This window comes from Gadus macrocephalus, chromosome 3 (genome assembly GCF_031168955.1).
Source record: "Gadus macrocephalus chromosome 3, ASM3116895v1".
Classification (NCBI taxonomy): Eukaryota; Metazoa; Chordata; class Actinopteri; order Gadiformes; family Gadidae; genus Gadus; species Gadus macrocephalus.
This window is the reverse complement of record NC_082384.1, coordinates 25,278,618-25,291,442: the sequence shown is the minus strand read 5'-3', so window position 1 is coordinate 25,291,442 and position 12,825 is coordinate 25,278,618. Positions and strand designations below refer to the sequence as shown.

Here is a 12,825-nt window from a genome sequence, read left to right as displayed (position 1 = left end):
GACTAGACCTGGTCCCCTACTGGGACTAGATACTGGGACTAGACCTGGTCCCCTACTGGGACTAGATACAGGGACTAGACCTGGTCCCCTACTGGGACTAGATACAGGGACTAGACCTGGTCCCCTACTGGGACTAGATACTGGGACTATACCTGGTCCCCTACTGGGACTAGATACAGGGACTAGACCTGGTCCCCTACTGGGACTAGATACAGGGACTAGACCTGGTCCCCTACTGGGACTAGATACTGGGACTAGATACAGGGACTAGACCTGGTCCCCTACTGGGACTAGATACAGGGACTAGACCTGGTCCCCTACTGGGACTAGACCTGGTCCCCTACTGGGACTAGATACTGGGACTAGACCTGGTCCCCTACTGGGACTAGATACAGGGACTAGACCTGGTCCCCTACTGGGACTAGATACAGGGACTAGACCTGGTCCCCTACTGGGACTAGATACTGGGACTAGACCTGGTCCGCTACTGGGACTAGATACTGGGACTAGACCTGGTCCCTTACTGGGACTAGATACTGGGACTAGACCTGGTCCCCTACTGGGACTAGATACTGGGACTAGACCTGGTCCCTTCAGAGACTGGATCAAAGGGCCATCACCTCTTATCCGAGTGCATCTTTTCTTTTGTTCCCTCCCAGCCCTCGAGGATCAAGGGTCCTATTGGCCACTACACGGACCAGGGGGCGGAGCCTCTGGTGCACTGTGTCCGCCTCCTCTCTGCCTCCTTCCTCCTGACTGGACAGAAGAAGGGTGAGCAGATGCATAATGAGCACCATTTGCATTTACACTCGGGGCGTTTAGCAGACGCTGTCATCCAAAGCGAATTAAAAGCGTTCATGGACACGTTCACCCGCCGACGGCGGAGTCAGCCCCGCAGGGGGCGACAGCCAGCTGGTCGGGAGCAGTCAGGGTGAGGCGTCTCGCTCAGGGACACCTCGGCACTCAGCTAGGAGGAGCCGGGGATCGAACCAGCGACCTTCCGGTTACCAGTCAACCCACCCCCACCAATACCAAAAATTGCAACACATCCATTCTTTTAACTATAACTAGTGTTATACAGAGGCGCACTTTATCGCTGTGTAATGACATGCCAAGAAGACTATGTTTTCATTGATTGGGTAAGACCGTGGCCCTAGAAGTGGGACGAAATATCGATAGCGCGATATAGCATAGCCCTTCCTCGTGCGATACGAGAATCGATACACTGGTGCCAATATCAATATAATATTTTTCTATTTCTTTTGCATTTTTATGCTTTATAACTGAAGAGTTTGACAGGAAATATTGCCCAAATGAATGATGCGCTCTGAACAGATTTCCCTTCTCCTCGAGGTGGCTTTCAACACATAAATGAAGGAAACTTAAACGGAACTAACGAAGAGAAATAACGGAAAAGGCCCATTTGGACCATGAATTAAGATAGATCCAGCACTTTACCCTTCCACGGTCATTTTGTATTCATCGTTAGACATGTATATCGTTATGTATCGTGATAGGATTGTCTTCCAATCATTTTTTTCTTGCAAAGTCGCTGCCCGATGTTATCAGTGTCTGTTTAGTGTGCTCTCTGCAGAGTGAGGTGTGGCCCCCCTGTTAGAGCGGTGTGGGCCCCCCCCCCCTGTGACCGGCACCCTGTGCTCGCTGTCCCGCAGGTCTGGTGCCGGACAAGGAGGTGCGTGTGAGCGTGAAGGCGCTGGCGGTCAGCTGCGTGGGGGCGGCGGCGGCTCTGCTCCCCGAGGCCTTCTTCAACGCCCTGTACCTGGAGCCGCTGGCCGGGGTCCCGGCCGACGGTACGGCACCGTGTGTGTGTGTGTGTGTGTGTGTGTGTGTGTGTGTGTGTGTGTGTGTGTGTGTGTGTGTGTGTGTGTGTGTGTGTGTGTGTGTGTGTGTGTGTGTGTGTGTGTGTGTGTGTGTGTGTGTGTGTGTGTGTGTGTGTGTGTGTGTCCTGGTACCCTTCTTTCCTGAACTTGCGTATCGAGGCCGAGTATATACGGATGCAGCCTCTAGAATTGTCAGCACTTGTTCTTATTGAAGGGCTCTTTTACGATGACGGCAACGCAAAGTCGCTTCACTTAAACTTATTGTCAACAATTTCATTTTTTTTTCGGAACTAGATTATTTCAATTCATAATCTTTAATTATAATCATACGTTTGTATTCATTTAGGTAAGCATCCATTTTTTTTTTCGACTTTGTAGCTCGAAGACGCGTCGGTCAGGGATAATGCGTTTCCCGTTCCGACTTTCCACCTCCGGCCGCTAACGAACGCAGCATCACACCGTCGTGTTTGATGCTCTCCGCCCGTGTAGTAAAGGTCACGTTATTGTGTCGGATCGGGGCATAGACTTGCGTACTCGCCGATACCTGTACTGCATTCCAGGCAGTATCGGAGTGACTTCCGATACTGGTATCGGTATCGCTATCGGTATCGGCACAGCTCTACTTCCCCCCCCCCCAGCCTGGTGCCTCCGGTGCCTCCCTGACGCTGCGACCCTCCCCCCCTCCCCCCCCTACAGAGCAGCAGTACATCAGCGACGTGCTGGAGCTGGTGGACCACGCGGACCCCCAGATCCGGGGGGCCACGGCCATCCTCTGCGGGGCCATCCTGCAGGCGGTGCTCATCAAGACGCGCTACAACATGCACAGCTGGCTGGCCGGCGTGCAGAAGGCAGCAGGTACGACCCCGCCCCCCTGACGGGGCGTCGATGGGGTACCCGGGACTCAAGGCTGCACGATGTGTCGTTTTGGTATCGAAATCGCGATACGTGATATCAAAAAGATCTTCTTTTTTATTTCATTTTTTTATCCAATTGACAGTTCTCCTTTTCCCCCTGATTAATCTGCAAGAGAAGTCTAACTATAATCTAACTATATATAACTGAGTTTACTTAAATTGAAGGGTTCTTGGATACAGTTTGTTGCTAGGGAGTGACGGAGAGCCACCGATCACTCATCATGGTGATCAGTTTATGATCAGACAACCAAAGCAGTCTTAGACAGCCCCCCCGCTAGTCGTAGAACAAAGCTTCAGCATGAGCCAGCAAGATGATTTAATTCCAATGAGAACGACGACATTTGAATTGATTTATTTTGGTTACATAAAAGACGACGTTGACCCAAAAACACAGAGAGCGCCTTGCAATTGTTGCCACAACAAAAGGCAACAGCACTAATACATGTTCCCATTTAATTGACCATCATAGAGATCTGTATAACGAGTGCAAACCAAATCTGAATGCCATGCGTAGCCAATGCCGCATAATATCGCAGAAATTAAAAAATAGCGCGATATTTATTTTCTATGGTGCAGCCCACTGTGACTCCTGCCGTCTCAGATCCATTCCTGAGTGGGGCTGACGTGTTTCCCGCCCCGTCCCCTCTCCAGGTAACCCTCTGTCCCTGGTGGACCTGGTGCCTCTGCTCCAGAAGACCCTGAAGGACGAGTCGTCCGTCACCTGCAAGCTGGCCTGCTCCGCCATCAGGGTGAGGGGCTGTGGGCCGATGGGGGGGCAGTGGGCCGATGGGGGGGGGGCTGTGGGCCGATGGGGGGGCTGTGGGCCGATGGGGGGGGGGCAGTGGGCCGATGGGGGGGGCAGTGGGCCGATGGGGGGGGGGGCAGGGGGCCGATGGGGGGGGGGGCTGGGGGCCGATGGGGGGGGGGCAGTGGGCCGATGGGGGGGGGCCAGTGGGCCGATGGGGGGGGGGCAGTGGGCCGATGGGGGGGGGCAGTGGGCCGATGGGGGGGGGCAGTGGGCCGATGGGGGGGGGGCAGTGGGCCGATGGGGGGGGGGGGCAGTGGGCCGATGGGGGGGGGCAGTGGGCCGATGGGGGGGGGGGCAGGGGGCCGATGGGGGGGGGGGGGGCCAGTGGGCCGATGGGGGGGGGGGGCCAGTGGGCCGATGGGGGGGGGGCAGTGGGCCGATGGGGGGGGGGGCTGGGGGCCGATGGGGGGGGGGCTGGGGGCCGATGGGGGGGGGGCAGTGGGCCGATGGGGGGGGGGCTGGGGGCCGATGGGGGGGGGGGGGCTGGGGGCCGATGGGGGGGGGGGGGGCCAGTGGGCCGATGGGGGGGGGGCAGTGGGCCGATGGGGGGGGGGGCTGGGGGCCGATGGGGGGGGGGCTGGGGGCCGATGGGGGGGGGGCAGTGGGCCGATGGGGGGGGGGCTGGGGGCCGATGGGGGGGGGGGGGCTGGGGGCCGATGGGGGGGGGCAGGGGGCCGATGGGGGGCTGTGGTTTACCGCTGTGTAGGGGTGGGACAGAATATAGATGCAGAGATGTATCGTAGCCCTGCTTCGTGCGATATGAGAATCGATACACTGGCGCCAAATATCGATAGAATAAAAAATGAGGGGGGTTTTATTTAGCATTTTCATGCTTTGTCCAAGAAGAGTTAGACAGGAGGTATTGCCCCAAATATCGATGTTTTATTGAATAAAAGGCGCTCTAAACAGATTTCCCTCACTAGTTGCGCTCAACACATGAATGAAGGAAACTCGAACGGAAGTTTACTAATCAAAGATGAGTGACCAGAAGCTCAGTATGGGCCGTGGATAAATCCAGCACCTGACCTTTTCACGGCCATTTTGTATTCATTGTTTAGACATATATCATGATGGACAGTTATAGGATTGTCTAACAATATATTGATTATCGCAGAAATCGAGAAAACCTTGGTATCGCGGACCGTGTGTCGCCCATCGTGAGGTACCGTGTGCCTCCCGGCCCCCCAGCCGTGGATGTGTGTGTGGCTAACCCCCCCCCCTCCCCCTGTGTGTTCCTGCAGCACTGCCTCATGACGCTCTGCAGCAGCACTCTGAGCGAGCTGGGCCTGCAGCTGCTCATCAACCTGCTAGCCCTGAGGGACTGTTCCTATTGGCTGGTCAGGACGGAGCTCCTGGAGACCCTGGCCGAGATGGACTTCCGGTACGACGTCGTCTTGCGTCGTGTCCTGTGATCGGGCATCAATGTGTAGGCGACGTGTACGGACTCGAGGTTGATCGTTTGTTTGATCCTGCTCCTCTAGGTTAGTGAACTACCTGGAGAGGAAGACTGAAGCATTACACAAAGGAGACCATCACTACACCGGGGTAACGCGCGCACACACACACACGCACACGCACACGCGCTCCTCCCATAACAGTGAATCTAATCAGAGCGATGAGCCTCATTTCCATGTCCCGTCTCCGGTCCGCCTCGCTCTAATTAATCTGTTCCCCTTCTGCTTCCTCCTCCAGCATCTGTGTCTGCAGGAGCGGGTGCTGAACAGCGTGGTGATCCACCTGCTGGGAGACGACGACCACAGAGTGAGACACGTGGCCGCCTCCATCATCAGCAGGTACCGGCTCGCCCCCCCCCCCGTTAAGGATTTATAACGGCATCCGGCAGCGCACACAGCTTTTGGCCGTAATATTATATCACACAGGTATAGAGCTCTGGGAGTCCGCAAACGGTAGCGATTACTTTTGTTGCGGTTCAATCTGGACTTCAGGGAGTGAGCGCTGATAGGCCGACACGACAAAGCCACTAGCCTCAAAGCGAATTTCGCGGAAAACAATCAAATATTTCTTGTCAAGCGAAATGCGCGTGAACCGTGAACCAGCTTGTTCGCAACGCAGCGTCCATCCGCACAATTTTATCGGGTGGAGAAGTCGCCTCTCAACACGTCTTTGCACTGACTTTGTATGGATTCACGCCGAACTTTCACATTTGGGGTGAACGCACCTTCACTCAAGTTATTTATATTCCACTCGTCCTCCTCCCCCCCCCCCCCAGGCTGGTGCCTCGACTGTTCTTCGACTGCGACCAGGGCCAGGCGGACCCCGTGGTGGCCATCGCCCGGGACCAGAGCTCCGTCTACCTGCAGCTGCTGATGCACGAGACCCAGCCCCCGTCCCACTTCACAGTCAACACCATCACCAGGTACAGAGCCCCCGTCAACACCGTCACCAGGTACAGAGCCCCCGTCAACACCGTCACCAGGTACAGAGCCCCTCCCACTACAACACCGTCACCAGGTACAGAGCCCCCGTCAACACCGTCACCAGGTACAGAGCCCCCGTCAACACCGTCACCAGGTACAGAGCCCCTCCCACTACAACACCGTCACCAGGTACAGAGCCCCTCCCACTACAACACCGTCACCAGGTACAGAGCCCCTCCCACTACATCACCAGGTACAGAGCCCCTCCCACTACAACACCGTCACCAGGTACAGAGCCCCCGTCAACACCGTCACCAGGTACAGAGCCCCTCCCACTATAACACCGTCACCAGGTACAGAGCCCCTCCCACTACAACACCGTCACCAGGTACAGAGCCCCTCCCACTATAACACCGTCACCAGGTACAGAGCCCCTCCCACTACAACACCGTCACCAGGTACAGAGCCCCTCCCACTATAACACCGTCACCAGGTACAGAGCCCCTCCCACTACATCACCAGGTACAGAGCCCCTCCCACTACAACACCGTCACCAGGTACAGAGCCCCTCCCACTACAACACCGTCACCAGGTACAGAGCCCCTCCCACTACAACACCATCACCAGGTACAGAGCCCCTCCCACTACAACACCATCACCAGGTACAGAGCCCCTCCCACTACATCACCAGGTACAGAGCCCCTCCCACTACATCACCAGGTACAGAGCCCCTCCCACTATAACACCGTCACCAGGTACAGAGCCCCTCCCACTATAACACCGTCACCAGGTACAGAGCCCCTCCCACTACAACACCGTCACCAGGTACAGAGCCCCTCCCACTACAACACCGTCACCAGGTACAGAGCCCCTCCCACTATAACACCGTCACCAGGTACAGAGCCCCTCCCACTACATCACCAGGTACAGAGCCCCTCCCACTACAACACCGTCACCAGGTACAGAGCCCCTCCCACTACAACACCGTCACCAGGTACAGAGCCCCTCCCACTACAACACCGTCACCAGGTACAGAGCCCCTCCCACTATAACACCGTCACCAGGTACAGAGCCCCTCCCACTACAACACCGTCACCAGGTACCCTAAGCCCTCCCACGTCGCGGTTCGGTTGCCTGATGCATGATTCCTCTCTCTGGGGATGGAGAATAGTGGTGGGACTCGCAGGGTACCGCATGATACGCTATGCGTTAAATGGCCCAATATACCAATGATATCGAGGTTACAGCTACTCTGCAATAGGGTTAGGGTTACATTTTTTTTGATACATCCCGATAGATGTTTAACTAGCAATAACGGATGACGGTGAAAAAGTAAAGTGCTGGGTTTCTGTCTTTATCCGTGGTTCAAACTGAGTTATTCAGTTACTCGTCTTTGGTTAATTAACTTCCGTTATAGTTTCCTTCAATTTTCTGGGTACCCCCTCCAGTACTACAGAGTACCCCCTTGGGGTACCCCCCATTTGAGAACCCCTGCTTTAAAGCTTCAAGCCGCTGGAGGCCCTGAGCTTCCCGTCTCCTCCCCCAGGACGTACCGTGGCTACAACCTGTCCACGGGCCTGTCCGACGTCACCATGGAGAACAACCTGTCCAGGGTCGTCACGGCCGTGTCCCACGCCCTCACCTCGTCCACCTCCAGATACCTCACCGTAAGACAGACCCCTGAGGTCCTCCTCCTCCACCTCCTGGGAACGGACTCGACGTTAACGTCTCTAGCAGGAGCTGCTGCGCTGAACGCTAATGACTGTGTCTCTTTTTGTGTGTGTGTGTGTGTTTCTCTCTTTCTGTTTTTGTGTTTGTCTCTTTCTGTGTGTGTTTGTGTGTGTCATCTCTCTCTCTTTTTGTGTGCGTGTGTGTGTGTGTCTCTGCGCATGTGTGTCTCACTCTCTTTGTGTGCGTGTGTCTCTTTTTGTGTGTCTCTCTCTCTTTGTGCGTGTGTCTCTATCTCTTTGTGTGTGTGTGTCTCTCTCTCTCTCTGTCTCTGTGTGCGTGTGTGTCTCTCTCTTTGTGTGTGTGTCTCTTTGTGTGTTTGTGTGTGTGTCTCTTTGTGTGTGTGTGTCTCTGTGCGTGTGTGTCTCTCTCTTTGTGTGTGTGTCTCTTTGTGTGTTTGTGTGTGTGTCTCTTTGTGTGTGTGTGTCTCTGTGTGTGTGTGTCTCTCTCTCTCTTTGTGTGTTTACGTGCATGTGTGTGTCTCTGTGTGTGTCTCTCTCTCTGTGTGTGTGTGTGTGTGTGTGTGTGTGTTTGTGTCTCTCTTTGTGTGTTTGTGTGTGTGTGTGTGTGTGTGTGTGTGTGTGTGTGTGTGTGTGTGTGTGTGTGTGTGTGTGTGTGTGTGTGTGTGTAGTTCGGCTGCGTTGAGGCCCTGTGTCTCCTGGCCTCCACCTTCCCGGTGTGCAGCTGGAGCACCGGCTGGCACTGCGGCTACGTCAGCTCCAGCGCCAGCTACTCCACCCGCTCCGGCCTGAACCGCGCCCGGAGCCGCACACTCAGGTGGGGTCACTCAGTCACCCAGTCACTCAAACACACACCCTCGCTCTCTCTGCCTCCGTCTCTCTCTCTCTCTCTCTCTCTCTCTCTGTCTCTCTCTCTCTCTCTCTCTCTCTCTCTCTCTCTCTCTCTCTCTGCCTCCGTCTCTCTCTCTCTCTCTCTCTCTCTCTCTCTCTCTCTCTCTCTCTCTCTCTCTCTCTCTCTCTCTCTGTCTCTGTCTCTGTCGGTGTCTCTTTTGTCTCTTCTCTCTTCAACCTGTCTCTCTCTCTCTCTCTCTCTGCCTCTCTGTCTCTCATTCCAATCCCGTCTGTCTGTCTGTCTGTCTCTGTCTCTCTCTGTCTCTCTGTCTCTGTGTCTCTTCTCTCTTCAACCTGTTTCTCTCTGTCTCTCATTCCTATCCCCTCCCTGTTCCTTTGCTCTTCTTTCTCTGTCTGTCCCTCTGTCTGTCCCTCCGCTCTTCAACCTGTCCCCCCGTCCCCCCGTCCTGCAGTCTGTCCCAGCCTGGCGGGGCCCCCGCGGCCCCCGGCTCCTCGGCGGCCCCCGGCTCCTCGGCGGCCCCGGAGCCCGAGCGGCGGACCCTGACGGTGGGCGTGGCCAACATGGTTCTGTCCCTGCTGACCTCGGCCTGGTTCCCCCTGGACCTGTCGGCCCACCAGGACGCCCTGCTGCTGGCCGGCAGCCTGCTCGCCGGTGGGTCCCCACTCTGTCCACGGACGGATGAAGGGATGAAGGAATGGATGAATGAATCTATTCAGGGAGGAATGAATGAATGAATTCAGGGAAGGAGTGAATGAATGAATTCAGGAAGGAGTGAATGAATGAATTCAGGGAAGAGTGAATGAATAATTTCAGGAATGAATTCAGGAAGGAGTGAATGAATGAATTCAGGAAGGAGTGAATGAATGAATTCAGGGAAGAGGGAATGAATGAATTCAGGAAGGGATGAATTCAGGGAGGAATGAATGAATCCAGGAAGAAGTGAATGAGTTAATTCAGCAAGGAGTGAATGAATGAATTCAGGAAGGAGTGAATTCATTAATTCAGGAATTAATTAATACAGGGATGAATGAATGAATTCAGGAAGGAGTGAATGAATGAGTCATTGAGTCATGTGTAGGCCTGTATAGTGGGTGTGTCTGATCTATGCAGTGCCCTCCCAGTAGACACTGGGATGGCCCCGCGTGCATCAGGCCTCCGCCCTCTGTGGAACCACAGCTATCATACTAACCCCGGTCTCCGTGGTTACCCGTCTCCGTGGGTACCGCCTCCTCAGCGGCCGCACCCAAGTGCATGCGCAGCCCCTGGGCCGGGGAGGAGGAGGGGGGCGCGGGCGGGGCGGGCCCCAACGCCGGCGGCCCCGCCCACAAGCCGGAGGAGCCCTGGGCCGCGCTGTCGGAGCGCTCCCTGGTGGCCATGTTGGAGCAGCTCTTCTCCCACCTGCTCAAGGTGCTCAACATCTGCGCCCACGTGCTGGACGACACGCCCCCCGGACCTGCTGTCAAGGTAACCCCCCCCCCCCCCCCCCTCCTCCCCCATCGCCGCCGCTGGGCGCACGTCGCTCGGAGATGACGCGTTTCCCATTCCGACTTTCATACCTCTGAGCGCTAACGAACGCAGCATAGCACCGTAGTGTTTGACGTGCTTCGTCTGTGTTTCTGTCCCTCCCCCCGCAGGCCACCCTGCCCTCGCTGGCCAACACCCCCTCTCTCAGCCCCATCCGGAGGAAGGGGAAGGAGAAGGACCCCATCGAGCCCAGCATCACCCCCATGAGCCCCAAGAAGGGCAGCGAGCCCAGCACGGGTACGCACGCACGGAAGCACGCACGCACGCACGCACACACTCAGGGACACACAAATGGACTCACTCATACTCACTTACTCTCACTCGCACGCAAACTCACTCACTCACTGCCCCACACTCACTCACAGACTGACACGCACACCTGAAGACACGCACTCACACACGCACACAACTGAAGACACACACACACACACACACACACACACACACACACACACACACACACACACACACACACACACACACACACACACACACACACACACACACACACACACACACACCAGACCATGCTCCCTTGAGGAGCGTGCGATGTCTGGCCTCCTGACCCTCACCCTGACGTCGAGTGTGATGGTTGTTGTTGTGAGCAGGACGTCCGGGCGACGGTACCGGGCCCCCGGGCGTCAGCAAGTCCAGCACCATCGGCAGCTTCTACCACCTGCCCCCCTACCTCAAGCTCTACGACGTCCTCAAGGCCACGCACGCCAACTACAAGGTGGGCGTCGCCCACTGGCGCTGCACTGCGCTGACGGGAAGATCAGCTTCATGTTGGTCCTTCAAAAAAATGTCCTTCAAGCTAGAAGGACAGGAAGTCCTTCTAGCTTGAAGGGTAAAGCGCCAAATTGATTCATCGATTCTCATAACGCACGATAAGGGGCAATGATATACCTCCGTATCGATGTTTTTTCACACCCCTATTTGATAATATATCGGCACAAGTCACAGTAAAATGGAGCTAACGCGTCTACACTTAACAGTTTGGATTCTGCTCGCTCTCGCTACGACGTAAACCGTACGATGCCTTCGTTCGTCTCCTAGGTGACGCTGGACCTCCACAGCAGCCAGGAGAAGTTTGGTGGGTTCCTGCGCTCTGCGCTGGACGTGCTGTCCCAGCTGCTGGAGCTGGCCACGCTCCACGACATCGGCAAGGTATGGCCCGCCCCCACTCTGTCACTCCGCAGTCCAGTCCGACGTGTCAACACGGACACATTGCCCGATCACGCCTGTGTAACCTCAGTTGTGGTCCCGTTGCCCGTGTAAACCCTCGCTCGTTGTCGTCCTTATCTGTGTATGTGCTCAGCCGATTGACAGAAGGACGTGGAAACATACACACAAAGCTGGCGTTGTGTGTGTGTGTACCATCACTGTTTTCATATCTAAACCACTATAATAAATAAGGCCTAAAAAAAAAAAATGTGGGTTCCTGTTGGTTGTCAGTTGAGGTCATGGGTAGGTAGGGAATTTATTTTATTTTTTATTATTTTATTTTTTCCAGCGGCAGCGAATGATAGGTAGGTTGTTTTCATTGAAAAACGAGAAATTTCGCTCATCCTTGTACAGAATGAAGAGGAGCTGTACAAAAACGTAATTATAGTTAGCAAAAAAAATAAATAATAATAATATATATATATATATATATATATATATATATTTTTTTTTTTTTAAAGCTCATAAAATAATTTGGGTCGCACATAAATTGCATTTAGGCCTAAGCAATGTCGTGATACTCTCCGTGTTCCTTGTCAGTGTGTGGAGGAGATCCTGGGCTACCTCAAGGCCTGCTTCCTGAGGGAGCCCACCATGGCCACCCTGTGCGTCCAGCAGGTCAGTGCCCCGCTGTGTGTACCTTGTTGACCTCAGTCTGATCCCAGATCTGACGCCTGCCTACCTGTTGATGCTGTGTGTGTGTGGCGCCCCCCTGTGGCCGCGGGGCTGAGCAGTGCCCCGCCGCCCGCGGGCTCCACGCAGAAAGACGCTGGTTCCTGCCGACAGGGCCTGTAAAGGTATCGGGTTCCCTGTGCGATGGCTCCACACAAACCTCTCAGAATGGGGCCTTTCTCCCGAATTCTAATATGTTTTGTGTTTATTGCGATTCATGTAGTGTTCTGCTTGTTATGTGTTCTTGGTTATCAGATTGTTCATAGTTTTTGTGTTTAGTTTTGAAGCTAGGGTAGGCCATTCGGAGAAAGCAGCCAGTGTTCTAGATTTTGAATGTGTTTTGGGGGAGTGGCAACCCTCCAAGGCCACGCCCCCAAAACATGTGACTAGCCTGCTAGCTTAAGCAATAGCTCTGCCTAGCTGTGTGGACGACTCGGGTCATTCACAATCAGTGCACGGCAGGTAAATGGGTAGATAAATAGGTCATCCAATCAAGGAATACGACAAAAAAAAAACTTCTAAAGCAATTGCCTACTGCAGCTTTAAACGTCAACATTGTGAAGTGGTGCAGCAGAGTCGGACCCCAGTCCCGTGGTTCATAAACCTCTCCCTCTGCGGTGTTCACCAGCTGCTGAAGACTCTGTTCGGCACCAACCTGGCCTCCCAGTACGACGGGGCCCTGAGCGGGCCCAGCCGCTCCCAGGGGAAGGCCCTCCGGCTGGGCTCCTCCAACCTGCGGCCCGGCCTCTACCACTACTGCTTCATGGCGCCCTACACGCACTTCACCCAGGCCCTCGCCGACGCCAGCCTGAGGAACATGGTGCAGGCGGAGCACGAGCAGGACGCGTCCGGGTGGGTCACCTGCAGACGTTCCCTTACCTTTTACATCCTTCCCGATTCGATTCCTGAACTTGAGCATCGGC

At 55.2% G+C, this 12,825-nt stretch overlaps 1 protein-coding gene and 1 non-coding gene across 2 annotated transcripts in view; both read left to right on the top strand.

The window, feature by feature from the left end:
- Positions 1-12,825, top strand: part of htt (huntingtin) — a 58,456-nt gene that overhangs the window by 7,882 nt on the left and 37,749 nt on the right. The window contains exons 10-26 of the mRNA XM_060047421.1: positions 583-771; positions 1,674-1,811; positions 2,538-2,696; positions 3,407-3,504; positions 4,805-4,944; positions 5,045-5,108; positions 5,256-5,356; positions 5,794-5,940; positions 7,488-7,608; positions 8,301-8,446; positions 8,934-9,133; positions 9,717-9,946; positions 10,117-10,243; positions 10,615-10,739; positions 11,063-11,173; positions 11,771-11,848; positions 12,531-12,754. Of these exons, the coding sequence (XP_059903404.1) occupies positions 583-771; positions 1,674-1,811; positions 2,538-2,696; positions 3,407-3,504; positions 4,805-4,944; positions 5,045-5,108; positions 5,256-5,356; positions 5,794-5,940; positions 7,488-7,608; positions 8,301-8,446; positions 8,934-9,133; positions 9,717-9,946; positions 10,117-10,243; positions 10,615-10,739; positions 11,063-11,173; positions 11,771-11,848; positions 12,531-12,754 (2,398 nt within the window). The remainder of the gene's footprint in view (positions 1-582; positions 772-1,673; positions 1,812-2,537; positions 2,697-3,406; positions 3,505-4,804; positions 4,945-5,044; positions 5,109-5,255; positions 5,357-5,793; positions 5,941-7,487; positions 7,609-8,300; positions 8,447-8,933; positions 9,134-9,716; positions 9,947-10,116; positions 10,244-10,614; positions 10,740-11,062; positions 11,174-11,770; positions 11,849-12,530; positions 12,755-12,825) is intronic.
- On the top strand, positions 11,932-12,061 carry LOC132454825 (small Cajal body-specific RNA 14). Its single transcript, XR_009525032.1, has one exon. It is a non-coding gene; the product is annotated as a small Cajal body-specific RNA 14 (non-coding RNA).